General features: G+C 42.9%; 1 protein-coding gene across 1 annotated transcript in view; it reads left to right on the top strand.

The window, feature by feature from the left end:
- The first annotated feature begins 1,905 nt into the window (after positions 1-1,905).
- SIRT1 (sirtuin 1) overlaps positions 1,906-19,239 on the top strand; it is a 32,332-nt gene continuing 14,998 nt past the window's right edge. Inside the window, exons 1-4 of the mRNA XM_051982589.1 lie at positions 1,906-2,367; positions 4,960-5,073; positions 7,232-7,473; positions 9,651-9,803. Coding sequence (XP_051838549.1) covers positions 1,995-2,367; positions 4,960-5,073; positions 7,232-7,473; positions 9,651-9,803 — 882 coding nt within the window. The 5' untranslated portion in view covers positions 1,906-1,994. The remainder of the gene's footprint in view (positions 2,368-4,959; positions 5,074-7,231; positions 7,474-9,650; positions 9,804-19,239) is intronic.

Below are 19,239 nucleotides of genomic sequence, written 5' to 3'. Positions count from 1 at the left end.
CTGTAACCCATCTCTCCTCTTAGGGCCTGAGTAAAGTGAGGGGGATATGAACACAAGTGCAAGGACCCCTTGAAATTGAACCATGAACCGCACTGTTAAGAGCCCATCTTTTCAGGCCCTAAAATTCTTCCTATTTTTTAACTCCTCTGGCCTTCTGAAAACTACCTTCTTTAGGAAACATGTCAAATGTACAAAGGACACCTAGGCTTGTAACTGAAAACATCTCAACTATATCGTTCGACTTCAACACTTCAAAAATCCTGAGATTTCAGCCATGTTGGGTTCTCTCACAAAGGCAACAGTGAGATCCCAAATTCGGAGCTGGGAGGGATCTGGGGCTTATCTATTTTACCTCCCCCCCCCCCCCCAATTTCACAGAGTGGAAGGACACCACCTGATGGTAGCGAAGACATTGAATGACCTCGGCCTCTGACTCCTAAGACTTTTCACCGCACGGTACTGCAATGTCTCTCCCATGCCACTGAAGGCAATGGTTTCCAGTACTTTGCCAAAACACACTCACGCACCAGAAACAAACCTCTCGACAGTGGTCGGCCTCCTGGTAATAGTGAAAAGCTGGGCTACTCCTCCGACTGTGGACATGAAGTCTCCCCTTCCAGGGCTGGTACTTCTGGCTTGGCGGGACCTGGAGAACACCCGGCCCTCCTCGCCAGGTGTCTGAACCTGCTTGCTTCTGGCTTACACGCAACGTCTCGGCTTTCTTCTCTCGTCCAGCCTTCACAGGCCTGCCCCAACTCTGCCACACAGAGATGTAGAGGGTCTCCTCACTCCTCTGCCCCCAACCCATCTGCCTCCTTTCCTCCGGCCTTCCCAAATGTCCCGCGCTGTCATTTCCCAGCGTCTTGGCCCAAGCAGCGGTTTCCTCCGGCAGGAATGCCATCCTTTACCACTCCGTGATGCCCGCTCACATGGCACTTCCCCCTGGCAGACCTCCCTGATTCTCCCAAACTTCCAATCTGCGCCCAGCAGATTACACTTGTTTAATGCATTTATTAGGTGACTTTTCTGGACGCCTCATTTGCAGTTATTGATCTTTGTATCTTGTGGGCTCCCTTTCTTCTTCCCCTCTCCCCCTTAGCCTTGTAAGCTCCAGGAGGTCGGGGCGTTGCGAGTGCTCACCCTAGCCTGCGCATCCCAGCTCCTGGAGCCCAGAATTCCTCCTCCCCCGGGCAGAGCTACCCCCAGCCTTCGGTGCTACCACTTGTTTTGCTACGCGGGAGCCCCGAGCACTGCGCACTGCACAGCTCGGGCGCCAGCAGCCTTGGTCCCTGCCGTGCCCCCTTTGCCACCTCCTCCAGGACGCGGCAGTTCGGGGATGCACGGAGGAGTAGAGGGAGGGGGACAGAAATGACTTGTTCTTTTTTCCACTTGGGTCCGGCATGCTCCGAGCAGGCACCAGGACACAACTAAGCCCAAACTTGTGCGCCGATCCACACTCCCGCAAGGGAAGAGCGGGGCGAGGGGAGTGCTGGGGGGGGGGGGGGGGGGAAGGTGGCTCCCGTCCCTTCCTTGGGCCGCGGCCGAGCAGGATGGAGGAAGGAGAGGGGGGGAAGCGGGCGGCGCGAGCCAGGCACACGCCGAGCGGGCGCGGATCAGCGCGCGCGCGCCCGCGGGCCGGCCCAGAAACGGAGCCCCGCCCCGTCCGCCTCATTCCCTCCTCCCCCCGCGCGCCCTAGCGCCGGGCCACGTGACCCATTTTGTTGTGGTCCGGGCCCGCGTGGGTGTCAGTAGTGGCCAGACCGGGAGGGGAGGGAGGGGAGGGGCCGGGAGGGGCGAGGCGGGGCCGGGTGGCGCGGGTCACGTGACGGGGGTTTAAATCTCCCGCAGCCGGCGCGGCGGGGGCGCCAGAGCTGCTGCTGCGCGTCTGCCGAGCGGGTGGGCGGGGGCGGGCGGCAGAGCGCGGGCGGCGGAGGCGGCGCCGAGGCCAGGCCCAGGCCCAAGCCCAGGCCCAAGCGGGCAGGAGGCAGTTGAAGATGGCGGACGAGGCGACGTTCGCCCTGGAGCCCGGCGCGGGCGGCGGAGGTCCCGCGGAGCCCAGTGGGGAGCCGCTCAGCAAGCGGCAGCGCAGGGACGGCCCGGGCCCCGGCCCGGGGGCGGAGCGGGCCGGCGGGGCGGGGAGCCCGGGCCCGGAGGCGGCGGCCGCCTCGCTCGGGGAGGCCTCGGACGCGGTCGCCCCGGGCGGGGACAATGGGCCGGGCCCGCGGGACCTGCGGGGCCTGCCCCGGGAGCCGCCGCCGCAGCCGCCGCCGGACGACGACGACGAAGAAGAAGAAGACGACGACGAGGAGGAGGAGGAAGAGGGGGGCGAGGACGAGGACGAGGCGGCGGCGGCGATTGGCTACCGAGGTGCGCAGGGTCCGGGCGGCCGCGACTGCGCACCGCCCCCCGCGGGCCGGCCAGGCGGGGAGAGCCGGGGGGAGTGGGGGGGGGGGGGAGGCAGGCAGGGAGGGTCGGGCCTTCCCCGCGGGGCCCGCGACCCCGAAGCGCCCCTCCCCCTCGCCTTCTAGGCGGCTGGGGTCACTTCTTCCCCTCCCCCAAGCCTCCTCTGTGGGCCCCTTCGCGTTCCGGGGTCCCGGATAGTAGGTTCTTGGGGCGGCTGGGCGCTCTGGCGGCCGCCGTGCTGGGGCCCTGAGATGTTCATTTCTCCCTCCGCGCCCCGGTGCGGGACCCGAGTGCCCCGCCGCTTGACAGGCGGAGGGCGGGCTGCAGGAGCGCTTCCCGCGCCAGTCCTAGCCAGTCCGCCCCGAGGTTTCAGGAGTTCGAGATTTCTTGCCCGCATTGATTCTGTCGGACTGGGCCAGGCAGGCTCGGGAAGCAGAGGGAGCAAAAGCTTCCTGTAAATGGAGGCAGAGTCAGGGGGAAGGCAGTGATGCCTCCCTCTGGCATTGGCACTTTGGTGCCAGGGGCATCCCAAGCGCTGACAGGTTGTGTTCCTTCCGGCCGGCTGCGTGAGGCTCCTGGAAGTGAAGGGGTGCACTCCTGAAGTTAGAGAAGGCCAAATTCACTTGTCCTGAAAGGCTTCTCTTCTCCTCCCTCCCCCGCCCCCCACTCTGATCCCGTCTTTGCATACGTTTTCAGCTAGCTGCTACCTAACACTTTGTGCAAAGGTTTGCACCAAAAGACATAATTGGCGTAGTCCTTATTGGTGTTGGTATCTTTATGAGGGAGAATGAGCAGTATAGTTTGTGATATTGACCAGCAACCATTAGCATAATTTAGCCGCAATTGGCATCGAGCCCTGTGGTCCTACTGCCTTTTGAAGAATTGCTAGCTGTAACCGCTTTGCCTCAGTTTTTCTAACTGTAAAATGGGAATGATAAATAGCACCCTTCTCCCAAGGGTTGCTGTGAGGTTTAAATCAGGGAATTTTAAAGTGCTTAGCAGCAGCACAGTGTCTGACTAAATAAATGCAATGAAAATGTTACCTATTATGAAGGATTTCTAGCTACATGTTAGATGGGTAATAGAAACTGGTGAAGAAAGCAAGGGTGAAAATTGCCATTATTTGGTTTACCTTTAAAAGTGCTCCAATTTGATGGGCAGTCAGTCCTACTTTAGTAAATTTCAAATTTGTTTTTGCACTGAATTAGATTCTATAGTTGGATTAGTAATTAGTAATGCAGAATCTTTGAGATGAAAACAATTGATGCTTATTAATTTAGCCAATTTAAAGTACAATAAAGAATTGATCTGAAGTCTATTTCTGATGTCTCATTATAACGAGGAGATGGCCCTGAAAGCCCAAATGCTGGAGGCTAAGTTTAGGTGCATCCTCCCACCTTGGGAGGTGAGGCACAAAGTTTTTTGTTTTTTGTTTTTTTTTTAATTATATATTTTATTTTATTTTATAATAACTTTATATTGACAGAACCCATGCCAGAATAATTTTTTTTAACAACATTATCCCTTGCACTTGCTTCTGTTCCGATTTTTCCCTTCCCTCCCTCCACCCCCTCCCCTAGATTACCCCTAGGGTAAGCAGTCCTATATACGTTAGATATGTTGCAGTATAGCTTAGATACAATATATGTTGAGGCACAAAGTCTTGCTGCTAAAAACCAGTAAGGTGCCGCAGGTTATTAATGATATTTAACTATTAACTCAAGAAACTCCCAATTTTCTTAGAGCTTTAATATGCCTTGTGAGAAGAGTGAAAACATGGATGATAGTGTTTTTTAGAAGTTATTTGAATTTACTTAGCTGCAAATATTGTGCTCCAGTCCCCAGAATAATATAAGGGACTGAAGATAGGAACAGATTTTTTGATCTCCCACTTCTTCAGTACTTATGACAGTAGCTTGCAAATAGACTTTTAATATAGTCAATTAATATAATAATAAAATAAACATTTGAAATAGTAATTGAAGTAGGAAAGGGGAAGGGAATAAGCCTTTATATAGTGCTTACTGTATGGCAAGCACTTTTTATAGTTTATCTCATTTAATCTTCACAACAACCCTGGGTGGTGGGTGATAATTACTTTCCCCATTTTATACATGAAGAAACTGAGGCAAACAGATAAGTGACTTGTCCAAGGTCACACAATCCAGGGGGATTTTTAACTCATGCTGATTTCAGGCCCAGCACTCTAATCTATCCTTTCTCTAACTGTTTCTAGTGAGTAAAATTTTGGGGTTTGTGTATTTTTGAAGATAGTCATAATGGATCTTTAATAAAAGCATACTTTCTTTTTGGTCCTGTGCCGTAGCCAACTTTCAGGGAGGAATTTTCCTCCTTGGAGCTGCAATTGTTTGCCAACTTGTTCTCTGAGAATTGAGGCGTGCGCTACTATTGCAGCACCATTTGTCAGGACAAACCTGAACCAGTTCCTCTGGACTCAGAGGCCATTTCTTTCGCCTGTGCTGTGTCGTCCCTTTGGTCTGACCCTTGTTAAAGAGATGGACTGTGTTCTAAGGGTGATTTATTTCTGTTTTGCAGAAAATCTCTTCAGTGATGAAATTCTTGCCAATGGCTTTCATTCCTGTGACAGTGACGAGGATGACCGAGCCTCTCATGCAAGCTCCAGTGACTGGACTCCCAGACCTCGAACAGGTGCAAGTTTGGGGATGTTTTTGGCCATGAAAGGTGTCCTGCAATGGGACATTTTGTCCTTGTGTCAGCTTGAGTTCCAGGGTCTCCTTTTTGGTTTGTTGCCAAATCTTCTTAGTGGCTCCCCAAGGCTAAGGGGCAGGTCATTTAATCTCCTGAAGACCGTGGCCTCCGGATACATTAAAGGTTGTTGTCCCTCGTAATTGAAGAGGACCAAAATGATGCTGCTCTGTTGAGCAGCATCAAGGATCATCATGTCTGAATGTGGCTCGGAAGCCTTTGCTGAGGCTAGGGCATGCAATGCCCATTTGGAGTGGACATGTCTCATTTCTTTGGGGCTCCCACAGTTCTGTTTGCTCATAGGGCACAGTGCCTCCTTTGGTGCAGGGAGGCCATTCTGAGCAGTTCTTCCATGTTTAATTCAATCCCAAGGTTCTTCAGAGACAAAATAGGCAGATAGACTTTTATAGTCTATTCTAGCTCTGATACTATAGAAGCATCCACTTCAGCCTTCTTGGATTTATGTTATGTATATCATCAGGAAGAGCCCTTCTCAATAGGACGGTCTCCATCAGATTGGGTCTTCATTTTCTCCATCCAGGAGGAAAGGGTTAAAAGTGTCTCAGCTGGCTGAGCTTGGTCTCATTTTGGTACTTGGCTCTAGAAGAGTCTTTAAAATCTGATTATAGAACCTGAAGAGCCCTAATTTGGGAACTTTCAAGTCAGAAACTGATGCCTTTGTAGCACAGTGCTACCCTTGAGCTTTTTCCTCCTGGGATGGAATCCAAAGTCACATTTTTCAAGATGACATATGTCAGGATGGTTACTGCCTTTTCAACCTTTTGTTGTTTTATGTTTCTTAAGAACTTTTTGCCTTGGCCTTACCTGCTGATATTTCACCTGAAGGATCTATGTTTTTGTTTTGATATTAAATATGGCTCTGACTTCTAAATTTTAATATTTATTACTAAAGATTTTTTTTGGGGGGGTGCTAAGTGTATCTTCTAGGTACATCTTAAGTCATAAAGCATAGTACATTCTGTAATGCAGGCACATCATGCTCTGTGGTTCTGTGCCAGAGTCCCCCTATGTCTCCCATGTATCTCCAAATTTTGAAATTCCTTAAATTTTCTACATTGTGGTGTCAGTTTTTTTAGGGGGAGGGGGGGGCCCTATAGAATTTTAAGTGAAGTCCTGCACTTAACACCATGCCTGGCATATGGTAGGTAATTAATAAATGCTTGTTGACTTGATTCAACTCACTACCTATTTGGATGTAAGTACCTGTGGCTTTAATGGACAGTCTAAGATTGACTTCTCAGCTCTTTTGAATTATACATGTGGAGTGTATATAAAATAGTGTGAAAATGTGATAGATTATCCTGGGAAGTTGTTCTGCTGTAGTCCTTATAATTAGTGCATTTTAATAGGAAAGCTACAGGTGAAAATTGGAACTTTAACTTTTTGGAGATATATTTGACCTTCTCTAATACGACCTGTACTTTTGAGAAGGAGATTTAATATGAGAACTACTGATAGAACTCAGTCTAGCTGACATTTTTGTGAACAGTAAAAAAATCCTCCCTATTTTTTTTTAAGATTCTTGATTTTTAAAATCTTAGATTTAGCAGTGTTTTCCCTGCAAAGAATTAAAAGTACAGTATGTGATAATCTTTTAATGCCATATAGTGTGAAAATGCTTGAGAAATTAGAAGAGGTGAGGGAACAGCGTTAAACATTTGTAAAGGTGCTTCTGGGAAGTGAATCATCTAAATGAATAGCAAATTCTCAGTCTAAATTTGTGAATGCTAAATTAAAGCTGAATCTCCACTTTCCACAGTCCACAGAGCTGAGGTTGGTAGAAGAGAAGACTCCTTTGACTGCCACAGAGTTCTATGTAGATAGTTGTAGCCCCAGTTTACATTAGGAGGTACCTCTTCTGGCTTCTTTAGGTAGGTAGTCTTGACTCACTTGATTGCTAAAATTTAGATCGTCAAATTTCAGACATGTAAGTAATATCTTTTGGGACTTTTAAGAATATCTTGAGTTGATTCTAACTGAACTTGCATTTTTTCAACTTGGAAAAAAAATCTCACTCAGAGTTGTAGATGTCTTTAGAAGGGTGATTTGATCCCTTTTTTTTTTCCCCTTATAATCATAGGTCCTTACACTTTTGTGCAGCAGCATCTCATGATTGGCACAGACCCTCGGACGATCCTAAAGGATCTGTTGCCAGAAACAATCCCCCCGCCTGAACTAGATGATATGACACTCTGGCAGATTGTTATAAACATCCTTTCAGAACCACCAAAAAGGAAAAAGAGAAAAGATATTAATACAATTGAGGATGCTGTGAAATTATTGCAGGAGTGCAAAAAAATCATCGTTCTGACGGGAGCTGGGGTATGTATGGTTGTTAAAAGAGTAAGCTTTTAATAAATGTTTCTCTTCTTCATACTTTTCCCAGTAAAGTTGTGTGGGGTTTTAAAAAAATAATTAATGTAATTATTTTTGTTACTCATAGATGTAGTAATGAATGTGTATGATTGGCTGCAGGCAGATTCAGTATAGCAGCAGGATATATATTTACTGTCAAGTTAAAGGTCAAAAAGAGAAAAAAAAGCCCTTCCTAGAAACCTTCAGGGTAATCGCTCCATAAGACAATTAATGGCCAATGGAATCGGGGCCTAGCCCTTAACATATACATCAGTTACATGCCATTGTTCCCTCCAAAGGAGGCTGGAAGATTGACTTCAATGGGGGCAGGGTTGGGTAGAGGAATCCAATGCTTGTCTACTTTGGACCATGAAAAAAACAGCAAGTAACTCATGCTTCTCTAGAGGCGGTGGACATTCAGTATTAATTGCCCTGAGTCTGGAGCCCATTCCTACTATGAGGGCAGTAAGAGATTTTTTTAATCATATTAATTGGGGTGATCGTACAATGGCAGTTGATTTATTTTATTGGCTTGCTTTTCTGGGGCACATGGTACTTGGTGTAAGGCCTTTTTCCTAAAAGAGAAAAAAAAAGTTCAAATTGGGACACTAGATATGGAGGGCTCCATTCTCTGAGGAAAGAATGCAAATCCAAAGTACTCTCAGATGAGTGATCAGTGCAGAGAAAGGCAGGTAAAGGAGGAAGAGTCGATCAGTGGTAATGAGGAGGGTCTCCTAACTGGGAGATATTGAGGCAGGTTTTGGTTGACTGTATGCCCGTCTTCTGAGGCTGGCATCCTATGTGTGATAGGCTGGTTAAGGTTGGTCAGGCCAGGTGACTGCTACCTCCTATGGGTGATTCATTTGCACCTAAGATACTGCTTGAAGGAATTCTGTAAAACAATCTAAAGAATAGCAAGTCTTGCCCTTCCAAAATGTTCCCAGATGAAAGAACTTAGCCTGAAAATATATTTGAAGTCATGAGAATTTCAAGCAGTCAAATTTAGAGGTGCAGGCATTTCCCCCCAAGTACAGCATTTTTAATGGTGGCCAAGTAACAAGAACAGAATAAAGTTAGATTACCTCCATCATCCTGGGAGCCTAGCAAAAGGACTCCAAGTTTGGAGAAAGGTAAAGATTTTCCTGATGCTCCAAAAAGCAAAATACGATTGAGGTAGCCACATATAGACTGATCAGCTTGGATTCCTGATAAGATTCTAGAACATCTGCCATTAAAGAGCTAGTTCATGACTATCTGGGAAAGAAGAGGTCGAGCCACGGGGCCTTCTCCTTTCTCCTTTCTCCTTTCTCCTTTCTCCTTTCTCCTTTCTCCTTTCCTTTTCCTTTCTTCCTCTTGCACTTCCATCAGGTGAAAGTTGTCCCTAGAGTTTATTGAAGCACCAAGCGGAGTTCCTTGTGCTGTTGTGGATCAGATGGAGAGAGGTTCAGAAGTACACTGAGTGGCGGACCCCTACATAGTCATTAATGGCCAGAAACTGGGCAGTATCCAGGTGCTGACTGAGCCTCTCAAAGGGCAGCTGGCTTTCCAGCTTACAGATTGGAAACCCGGTAGAGTCTGCCCCTGGCAATGAATGTCTAAAGTAGTACCAGAAATGCCATACTACAAATAATGGGAGAAATGGCCACGTTTCCAAGTTTTTTTGTCCTTACTATATATGGATTTCTAAACTTTTATTATGAAATGAAGATGTATATATTATTTTAAAGATAAAGGCCAGTGTTCTCTGTAATAAAGGCAAATGATTTAGTTCTTAGGAAGAAGAATCTAGACTTTGCTTTTATGGAATTTCCCCTCCAATATTGTTGTAGAGGAAGTTCACTTTCTTGGTCCATGTCATATTACTCCTATGTTTTGGTCAGAAGCTTCAAAATAACTTCTTTTGCTTGTCTCAAGCTACCTTCTCTCTTTCTGCTGTAGCCCTAAGGAAATAAGCTGACATCTGTTAAAGAGTCTTTGGTTTTATTCCCTTTGAAGTTATAGGTAGCCCATAGAGCTATCTACTAAAAGGAAAATCAAACTACAATTGATTCCTTTCCTTGTTTATCTCTAGTTGTGTGGTAAGAACCTACCTAATTATAGAGCTAAAATATCTAATTATAGAAATTATACCATGCATGTTCCAGGTATCCGTTTCCTGTGGAATACCTGACTTCAGATCAAGAGATGGTATTTATGCACGCCTGGCTGTAGATTTCCCTGACCTCCCCGATCCTCAAGCAATGTTTGACATTGAATATTTCAGAAAGGATCCAAGACCATTTTTCAAATTTGCAAAGGTATTGTTTTCAGGATTAAATGTTTTAAAGCGATTGCTATTTTATTGCTGAAATGAACTGTTGTTTTTGCAATAAATGCTATTATAGAGTAAGACAATTAAAATAAAGTCCTCATTGAGATGAGATAAGGGAACATGGGAGTGAATATTAACTTGAAGAAGATGCTACTTCAGGTGAATAAGCATGCATATTACCGGAAGGGGTGGAGAAACAGCATGACCTCTAGCAGCTTATTTTTAGGGCGACTGGCTGAAGCAAATAAAGGGATAACATGAAGGAAAATTGATTTTCAAAAATTATAACTTCAAGTATAGGGTTTAATTAGGACCCTTGAAAAAATTATTTTCCTTAAAAAAAAATCTTGATTTACCTCAAATTTTAATGAGTTTTGATTTGAGAAGGTGTTTGAAACTTTATAAGTGTGTTCAAGAGATCTAAAGTTTTATGTTGATTTAAAGTTTTATCTGCTGTTGTTTTTATACTACCATCCCTTTGCTATATAACTCACATCCATTGAATTCTCTCTTTGTAACTAAAAAAGAAGCCAATCTGCGTAGCATTGTGTATCTGATAGAATGTGCGTTACTGTCTACCTTTCTATATCATTTGTGCTCTGGCCCTGAGGTGGGCTCTCACAGTTATTCAGGCTCTTTTAGGTGATCAAGCTTTATAGTTTCTTTGTATTTATAGGAAATTCTACTTCCCTGTTTCTTCTTTCTTTGCTGTGCACCAGTATATAGTTTCTCAAGCTTCTTGGAATCCCTCTGCCTCTATTGTGTTCATAAACCATGGTTCTTTTTGACCATTGCATTGTCAGTGGATATTCGATTTTTTATTAGAATTACAAGAGAGACTTTGGGGAGCTTGAGGGAAGAGGAGGTTTGGAATAGATTCTACAGGGAATGAAATAGGGAATAATAAAGGGGCTCCCTACTACAATGAGAACTCAGATGAAATTAGAAGAAATCTAAATTTTCGGAGATTTATATTCTTATTTTCAAGTAAGACTATGAAATTTTCAAGGAGAAAAATGATTTTAATGTATTAATGATGCTTTCTTTATAAAGTGATAATCATTCTGTATAGCATCACCATTTATTCTAGGTAGCATGTAATAGTGTCAGTTTTTTTGCCAGTCATTTTTTGGGGAAATATGGGGGATGGTTGAGGCAGCCCTCAGAATTAGAGGTGGATATCATCCATGAATAAAGAAAGTTGATCTTTCAGAAATTGGCTCTTCAGAGTATTTGCTGAACTAGACCCAAAACTCTTGAGGGGAGTTTATAACAAATTAATCCTAAATTAATTTTTACTAAGTAGAAAATAAAAATTAAAAATAATAATCATTAAACTTTATTTACATTTTTCTCTAAATTTGTACCTACTTATGTTGTTTTCTCCTGGTGTTTCTGTCAAATCTATTATTATAGAACCGTAACTGTACAAAATGGAATCACGTCTTTCACATATTAATGCATTTTTTCAGGTAGCTATTTGGTATGCACCATGTTAGGATATTTGCTTTGCTATTCTCCTGTTCTTGGAGAATTTCAATAATTTTTCTTTTATAGTATTGTCACAAGCGACTTTTGTACACTTTTTTTCTTTAGGTTATTTTTCTTAGGAATGATCAGGATCAAGATTATGGACAGTTTGTGGTACTTTTTACATATGGCCAAACTACAGGGTAATTTTAAAAATAAATTAATGATGCATTTAGGTTGACTTTTTTGTGTGTGTGTCAAATTGCACATTTGTCAAGAGTCAGATATGATGATGACGACTGACATTTCTATAGCCCTTAAATACTGATTTGCTAGTCTTTTATATGAGATCTTATTTGAGATAGTATCTGCATGTATTACTATCCTATTTTATTTTATTTTTTTTTAATTTTATTTTATTTAATAATAACTTTATATTGACAGAATCCATACCAGGGTAATTTTTTACAACATTATCCCTTGCACTCGCTTATGTTTCGTTTTTTCCCCTCCCTCCCTCCATCCCCCCCCCCCCCCCCCCCCAAGATGGCAAGCAGTCCTATATATGTTAAATATGTTGCAGTATATCCTAGATACAATACATATTTGCAGAACCGAACAGTTCTCCTGTTACACAGGGAGAATTGGATTCAGAAGGTAAAAATAACTCGGGAAGAAAATCAAAAATGCAAATAGTTCACATTCATTTCCCAGTGTTCCTTCTCTGGGTGTAGCTGTCTCTGTCCATCATTTATCCATTGAAACTCAGGTCTCTTTGTCATAGAAATCCACTTCCATCAGAATACATCCTCATACAATATCGTTGTCGAAGTGTATAATGATCTCCTGGTTCTGCTCATCTCACTTAGCATCAGTCCATGTAGGTCTCTCCAAGCCTCTCTGTATTCATCCTGCTGGTCATTTCTTACAGAACAATAATATTCCATAACATTCATATACCACAATTTACCCAGCCATTCTCCAATTGATGGGCATCCATTCCTTTTCCAGTTTCTGGCCACTACAAACAGGGCTGCTACAAACATTTTGGCACATACAGGTCCCTTTCCCTTCTTTAGTATTTCTTTGGGATATAAGCCCAATAGAAACACTGCTGGATCAAAGGGTATGCACAGTTTGATAACTTTTTGGGCATAATTCCAGATTGCTCTCCAGAATGGTTGGATTCGTTCACAACTCCACCAACAATGCATCAGTGTCCCGTTTTCCCGCATCCCCTCCAACATTCATCATTATTTTTTCCTGTCATCTTAGCCAATCTGACAGGTGTGTAGTGATACCTCAGAGTTGTCTTAATTTGCATTTCTCTGATCAATAGTGATTTGGAACACTCTTTCATGTGAGTGGTAATAGTTTCAATTTCTTCATCTGAAAATTGTCTGTTCATATCCTTTGACCATTTATCAATTGGAGAATGGCTTGATTTTTTATAAATTTGAGTCAGTTCTCTATATATTTTGGAAATGAGGCCTTTATCAGAACCTTTAATTGTAAAGATGTTTTCCCAGTTTGTTGCTTCCCTACTAATCTTGTTCGCATTCGTTCTGTTTGTACAAAGGCTTTTTAATTTGATATAATCAAAATTTTCAATTTTGTGATCAGTAATGGTCTCTAGTTCATCTTTGGTCACAAATTTCTTTCTCCTCCACAAGTCTGAGAGATAAACTATCCTATGTTCCTCTAATTTATTTATAATCTTGTTCTTTATGCCTAGGTCATGGACCCATTTTGATCTTATCTTGGTATATGGTGTTAAGTGTGGGTCCTTGCCTAATTTTATCCTATTTTATAGATAAGTGACCAAAGCTGAGGGATGTTAAATGATTTTTCCATGGCTACAAAACCTTTACTACTCATTCAAAGGAAAAAAAGTAACATGGACTGCTAAAGTTAATTTCCTACAGTAAAACTCTTCATTTCCCCCAAATATTCCACTCTAATTTACCTGCTAATATTAGCAACTAAAGCTAAATACAGAAATTCATTGTTGCCATCTTTTTCGTAACAATTTAGTTACCTTCTTTTAAAAGTAGTCTTGAAAAATCTGATATCTGAGAATAGGAAAAAAAAATATGCTTGATGGCTGAACATAGGTAGTCTAGTTTTTAGTATAACCTCTATTGTACTAATTCTCAACTTATTGAAATTGGCAAAAGTGATTGCAGATTTTCAAAAAATTATAATAAGCAGGCCATCGACAAAACAAATAAACAAACTTACAATATAAAGGATAAAATATTGCAAAAAACTCTTACATTTTACAGAATAGAAGCGAGAAATGCTTTTGTTCTGTGTCCTAACTTTGCCCCAAATTTTCCCTCTTCAGAGAGAATAAAAAAGATAAAGTGCATTTTTTAAAGTAAAAAAGCATAGTATAAGCACTTATGTTGTGTGAGATCATATACATCATACAGAAAGGAAACAGTGACTAGAAGTTTATATGGTTAGAGGAAAGGAATCACTTTACAAAAGTTTTACTTGCTTGACTGTACTTTAAAATAGACATCAATTGCATCAAGAGAAACTGACAAGGAATGCTTTCTAGTTCTTGAAGGTAACTCTTAAGATAAGTACTTAATCAGAGGCACATGGGACAGACAGAAGTAATTGGTTTTAAACTGTTGAGCAAAAAATATTTTTGGGGCAAAACATTCCAAGAAATAATATATAAAGGAATTAAGATCAGCATATAAAAATCGGGAGGATATTTAGAATCATATTTTTACAGGGACTCACAAAGCTGCCTTAGTAGGAAAATTATGAACAGAAATTGGCCATAGGCCTATATTCACCAGGACCAGAGAATGTCGGTAAAATGAAATTTGGCCTTTGCCCATTAAGTAAGGAAGGGAGGGAAAATTAATATATGTCAAGCTTAATATTGGCAAACTGTGGAAAATATCTCTTGCTTTGTTGGGAAAAGTGAATGATTGTCAGGCTTGTCCTCTATTACCCTGGCACAGATACCAGCAGAATCCTTGAGAGCAGTCTCTCATTCTCCCCCTGCCATGCCGTGCTATGCAACAGCCAAATAATTGAAAGTAGATTTAGACCAAGTGCCTCTTCACTAAAACTAGGCATTGCTTGGCCCTTCAACACAAAGGAACTACAGTAGGGTCTAATGTGAAGGCTGTACGGCCATATTCTGTCATTATTCTTTTGGACAATGAACTCTCTGGGGAAATTTAATTTTCTGATTACTTGGTGAATGAAGAGAGTGAAAATTCATTTATAGTGGTTGATGCCGTGGATGTTGTACTTGGAGTCAAAGGAGGTGCCGCTGTGTGAGGATATACGTGGATCCCATTGTCATTTAGACGGTCGCTTGTGTTGTGCATCCAGAGCTCATGTGAGCTAGGAGGGCTTCTGAAAGCTCATGTGCCATGATGCTCACCTCTGTGCCCCAGGCCACTGGGTAGATTATACCAGCCTAGTCTCATAGGGCCCTGGAAGAAGTTACTAATATAGTATAGCTATACTATCCAATAGCTACTGGCTCAGAAATTCTCTGTAATCTAGATCCTGTGATTTTAATTACATTCAAAACACCTTCACTTAAACAGCTACTGCTGGCTAACCCTGAGAAACAAAACAAAAAAAGAAACAGTCCTTGAAGGAAATTATTGACTTTCTGAAAGAAAGGTATGAAATGGGAGGTATACAGCTTGTGTCAAAATAATTTAAGAAGGTAACACCACAAGTGGAGATCATCTGAACTGAATTTTGAATGAAGACATAGATTTTCATGCCCGGCCTGTGGCAAATCTTATAGAAAGACACAGGAATGAGGGATAGAATGCCCATTCATGGAGAAGTCACCCAGCCTTTTTGGGATGGGGAGGAAGGCTTAGTGGAATTGGAATTTCAAAGACCAAGTTCTAGTTGAAGTTCATTCTGTTATGTGGCCATGGAAAGATCATTTAAACTTCCCAGGACTCGGGTTACCCTGGAAGACCGTAAGACAGTGCAGGAATTGCTGCTTTGCATGTGTAGAGGGAATTTCACCCTTCCCTACATTTTCCAACTTCTTCCACAAATGGATTTTGACTGATAATTCTTGTTTGCCAATTTACTGTCCAAGTGCAAGTTATGGTGGATTGATAAAAACCCGTGAACTAATAATTCATTACTCTGAAAAAACTATTTAAATGAAAATTAATGTTAATTTTTACTATCATCTTGAATGTTGTCCCCGAAAGGGAACACTAAGTTTGAACAATGATTCAGACTCTTTGGGCACCTTTCACTCCAGAATGTAGACAGAAATGACCTGCCTAAGCTGGTTTTGTCTTCATTCTTAGAATGTAACTTCCAAGAAGAAAATGAAAATCTGTGGGTCATTCTTTCCTGAAGAATGTTGGTTCCATACAGCTTTGTGTCTAGATCACTGGGAAAGCTGGATACAGAGAGCCAGAGTAGAGAGGGGCTGGAGAAGTAAGCTGGCTCCCAGGCTCTCCAAGGGGTTTGCTGTTCCTTCCCTTTTCCTTGTCCTCCCCTAGCCACTCAGCCTCCCCTTCCCTCCTGCCTCTTATCTTTGCCCTCCTGACAATGGGGATGTGGCTGCTCCTGCCACCTTTTTTCTGAAAGAGCCACACTAGGCATGAAAATGTGTGAGGGCAAAGACCACCATTATCCTGGTGCTGGAGGGAGAGTGTGAGTGAACGGGCAGTGTATACTGGGAATGGGTGGATTTGGTCGTCCCCAGAGAGGGAAGGCCTTTTCTCTTTGGCTTTTCTTTTTTTCTTTTCACTTTTCCCCTTATGATAGAGGCGTTTTGTTTTGGTTTTTGCTTCAGTAAAGATTCCTTTTTAGTACTTTTGTCTACCTCTCTCTCCTGGAGACTGGCTATTCTCTAGATAGGAAATGGATATTAATGAAATAAGCCTGATTTAAGACCAAAATTTTGGTATCAAGGAGAATTATGTTTTTTATAAATACAGGTCAGACAAAGGAACCTGGGTATTTTTAAGCGTGAGGAGATCTGAAGATGCTTTGTAGACAGATGGGAAATTGCCAAGGATGAAGAACAGATTGAAGGTGAATGTGAAAGAGATGATAACTGCAGAGCGAGATCCTGACTTGTGATGGAGGGTGTGGATTAGTTTTAGTGACATAGTGAGGTGGCACAGTGGCCAGTGTTGGGCCTGGAGTCAGGAAGACCTGGTACCCTGGCTCCCTACATGTGGTGGCTAGAGGAGCCTGGCAAGTCATTTACCTCTATTTGCTTCCGTTTTCTCAGCTGTAAAATGGAGATAACAGCATGAAGCTCCTGGGGTTTTTGGTGAAGATCACATGAGAATTTTTGTAAAGCCCTTAGAATAGTGCCATGTGGATATTACTGCACAAATGGGCGTGAGTGAATGAGCAAGCATTTATGAGTCAGCACCATGCTAGCTGTTGAGTGTACAAATAGGAAAAAAGTCCCTGTCTTCAAAGAGCTTCTCTTCTAGTAAAGAAAGACAACAGCTGAGAGAGCGAGAGTCAAGGAGGGTTGTTTTAGTCTAAGAAGTCATGAGAATGGTGAGTGGGGCAGCACACTTGATTGACCCAGTGTCTATAGCAGTGGTTGTTGTGACTAAATCTAGAGGAAGCAGGGCAAGAAGATGGCTGAAATGCATTGAAGCAGATCTAAGAAACAGGGTATATGTCACCTGTCTGGAAGAGCTGGGGTGGAGGGGAGCGGGGGGGGAGGAACCCCTAGAAGAGGGAAGGCAAATGAATCCAGCCCCTTGGAGATAGAATGGGCAAATGAATGAAAAAGCATTTAATAAGTACTCACTCCACATGTGTCACTTTGCTCTGAGCTCTGGAGATAAAAGCAAGATGATTCTTGCTCTCCGAAGCTTTTATTTTAATGGGAGAAACAAGTCGGATGGAAAGGTCCCATAGTTTTTTAGGACACAGAAGCAAAGCAGGTGGTAACATTTGACAGTGCCAGGGATGGCATTTGATGATGAGAACCTTCTTTTCCAGGGCTTCAGGAGTTAATGGCAGCTGAGGAGGGAGGGCTGAAACACCTGCAGAACCAATTGCCAGATCACATCTTCATGGACTTTGCTGTGAGGGGCTTGGTTAGAAGCAGGACTAGATACAGGGTGGGAGATGCTGCTACTAATCAGGGCTCTTAGGTGTTACGGGTTGTCAGGGGCAGCAAGGAAGAAGAGGGGGGTCATGTTAAATAAGAAGGGTAGGTCTATTCTGAGGCAATCACTGCTGAAATTGAAAGCTGTTGAACTCGAGATTGCACAGTTTTGGATCTTTGAGGTGGTGGGTGGTATATTGGAGTCCAGAAGAACATAGTTCAGATCCCAGCTCACTACTTGCCATCTGGGTGATTTTGAGTTAAGTTGTCAAATCTCTTGGCCTCTGGTCCCCCAGCTCTGAAATGAGGGGCTGGGACTAGGTGGCCTCTGTGATCTCTTCCAGCTCTGAAGCCATGATTAGATGCAGAAATCTGAGGTGCCATAGCCTCTGTGGAACTGAATTGGGAGAGAGGTGAAAGGTGAAAAGGTGGAAGAGTTGTATGGTTTGTTGGCTAGATGGATCACCATATTGAGATTTCTGAGGTCAGTGAGATGGAGAGCAAGACCATGAACTGTACATGAAGTCTTTGAGGAAAGTAGGTTGACCTTTCAGAAGCTAGTTAGGTAACAGTAAGGATGCTATAAGCAGCATGGACTTGAGAACACGGGTGAGATGGGGCAGTATAAGAAATGTCTGGAAGTGAGCAGGAGCTGGGAATAGGCCTCCCACTCTGGTCCTGTGAGGCACAAAGGATGGGAAGTCTCCATTGAAAAGGATTATTTTGGATGTATGGAACCTTCAGGAGGAAATATGTTTCTGTTGATGTGTTTGGCACATAGTAGGAGCTTACTGACAGAGCAGGGATTCAGAAAAATGGGATTGAACCATAGAAGCTAAATGAATAGTTAAGTAGGAACCACTTAATGGGCAACCAGGTTCAATACAGTGGGTAGAATGTCAGGCCTGGAGTCAGGGAGACTCATCTTCCCAAGTTCAAATCTAGTCTCAGATATTTACTAGCTATGTGACTGAGCAAGTCATTTAACTCTGCATTTTTTCATTTGTAAAATGAGCTGGAGAAGGACTAGCAAGTCACTGTAGTGATTCCCTACCCAGAAAAACCCAAACAGCAAGAGTTGGACACAATTGAAGGAAAAAACAAATGTGAAACCACTTAAAGAAAAAAATGAGGAAAATTGATTATGACAGCCATGTTTTGTAAAGAGATATCTGCTTTTTAAAATATTTGTCTCGAGTTGGAAGGGAACAAAGCCCTCATTTTTCCTTTTAATCTCAGTGCTAATAAGTCACAGTGAATAGAAGCAGGCCATGGAGTTTTAAGAATACTGAGCTGAAGTTCAATCTGTGACACCTTGCTGGTTGTGTGACTCTGGGCAAGTGCTTTAACCTCTCAAGATCTCCGTGCAATTCAAACTGAGTTACTGATAAGTTGCCAGGCTGTGTTTGTGGAGTGAGTTTGAACTGGAGTTTTCTACCAAAAATCACAGGCCCAGATCAAAGTCATAATAAAACATTGGCAGAGGTGTGTCATAATTTTTTGTTTTTAGAGGAGAAACTTATTTGCTAGTAAAAGATGCACAGTATAGTAGCCCAGCATTCATAACAATTGAAACTCCGAGTGTGTCCCTATCAGGGCAAGGAAATGTCTGATAAAGAATTTATACCTTAATTTTAGACTTGGCACAGGCTGTTGTTTATTATAAATGGCAAAGAAAAAAAAACTTTTCAAATATTCTCCCTTAATGTCCTTTCCAAATAGTACGACAATACTTTGCCACTGCAGCTTTGAAACCTGAAATTCTTGTTTTTATCTACTTTTTTTTTTCCTAAGAAAAATTAGACTCTATAGTCCAATGGCTAAAAGAATCTTAAATGGCATAAATTAG

Source organism: Antechinus flavipes, chromosome 2 (assembly GCF_016432865.1).
Source record: "Antechinus flavipes isolate AdamAnt ecotype Samford, QLD, Australia chromosome 2, AdamAnt_v2, whole genome shotgun sequence".
Classification (NCBI taxonomy): Eukaryota; Metazoa; Chordata; class Mammalia; order Dasyuromorphia; family Dasyuridae; genus Antechinus; species Antechinus flavipes.
The sequence above is the reverse complement of the archived record's forward strand: the minus strand, read 5'-3'. Positions and strand labels throughout refer to the sequence as shown.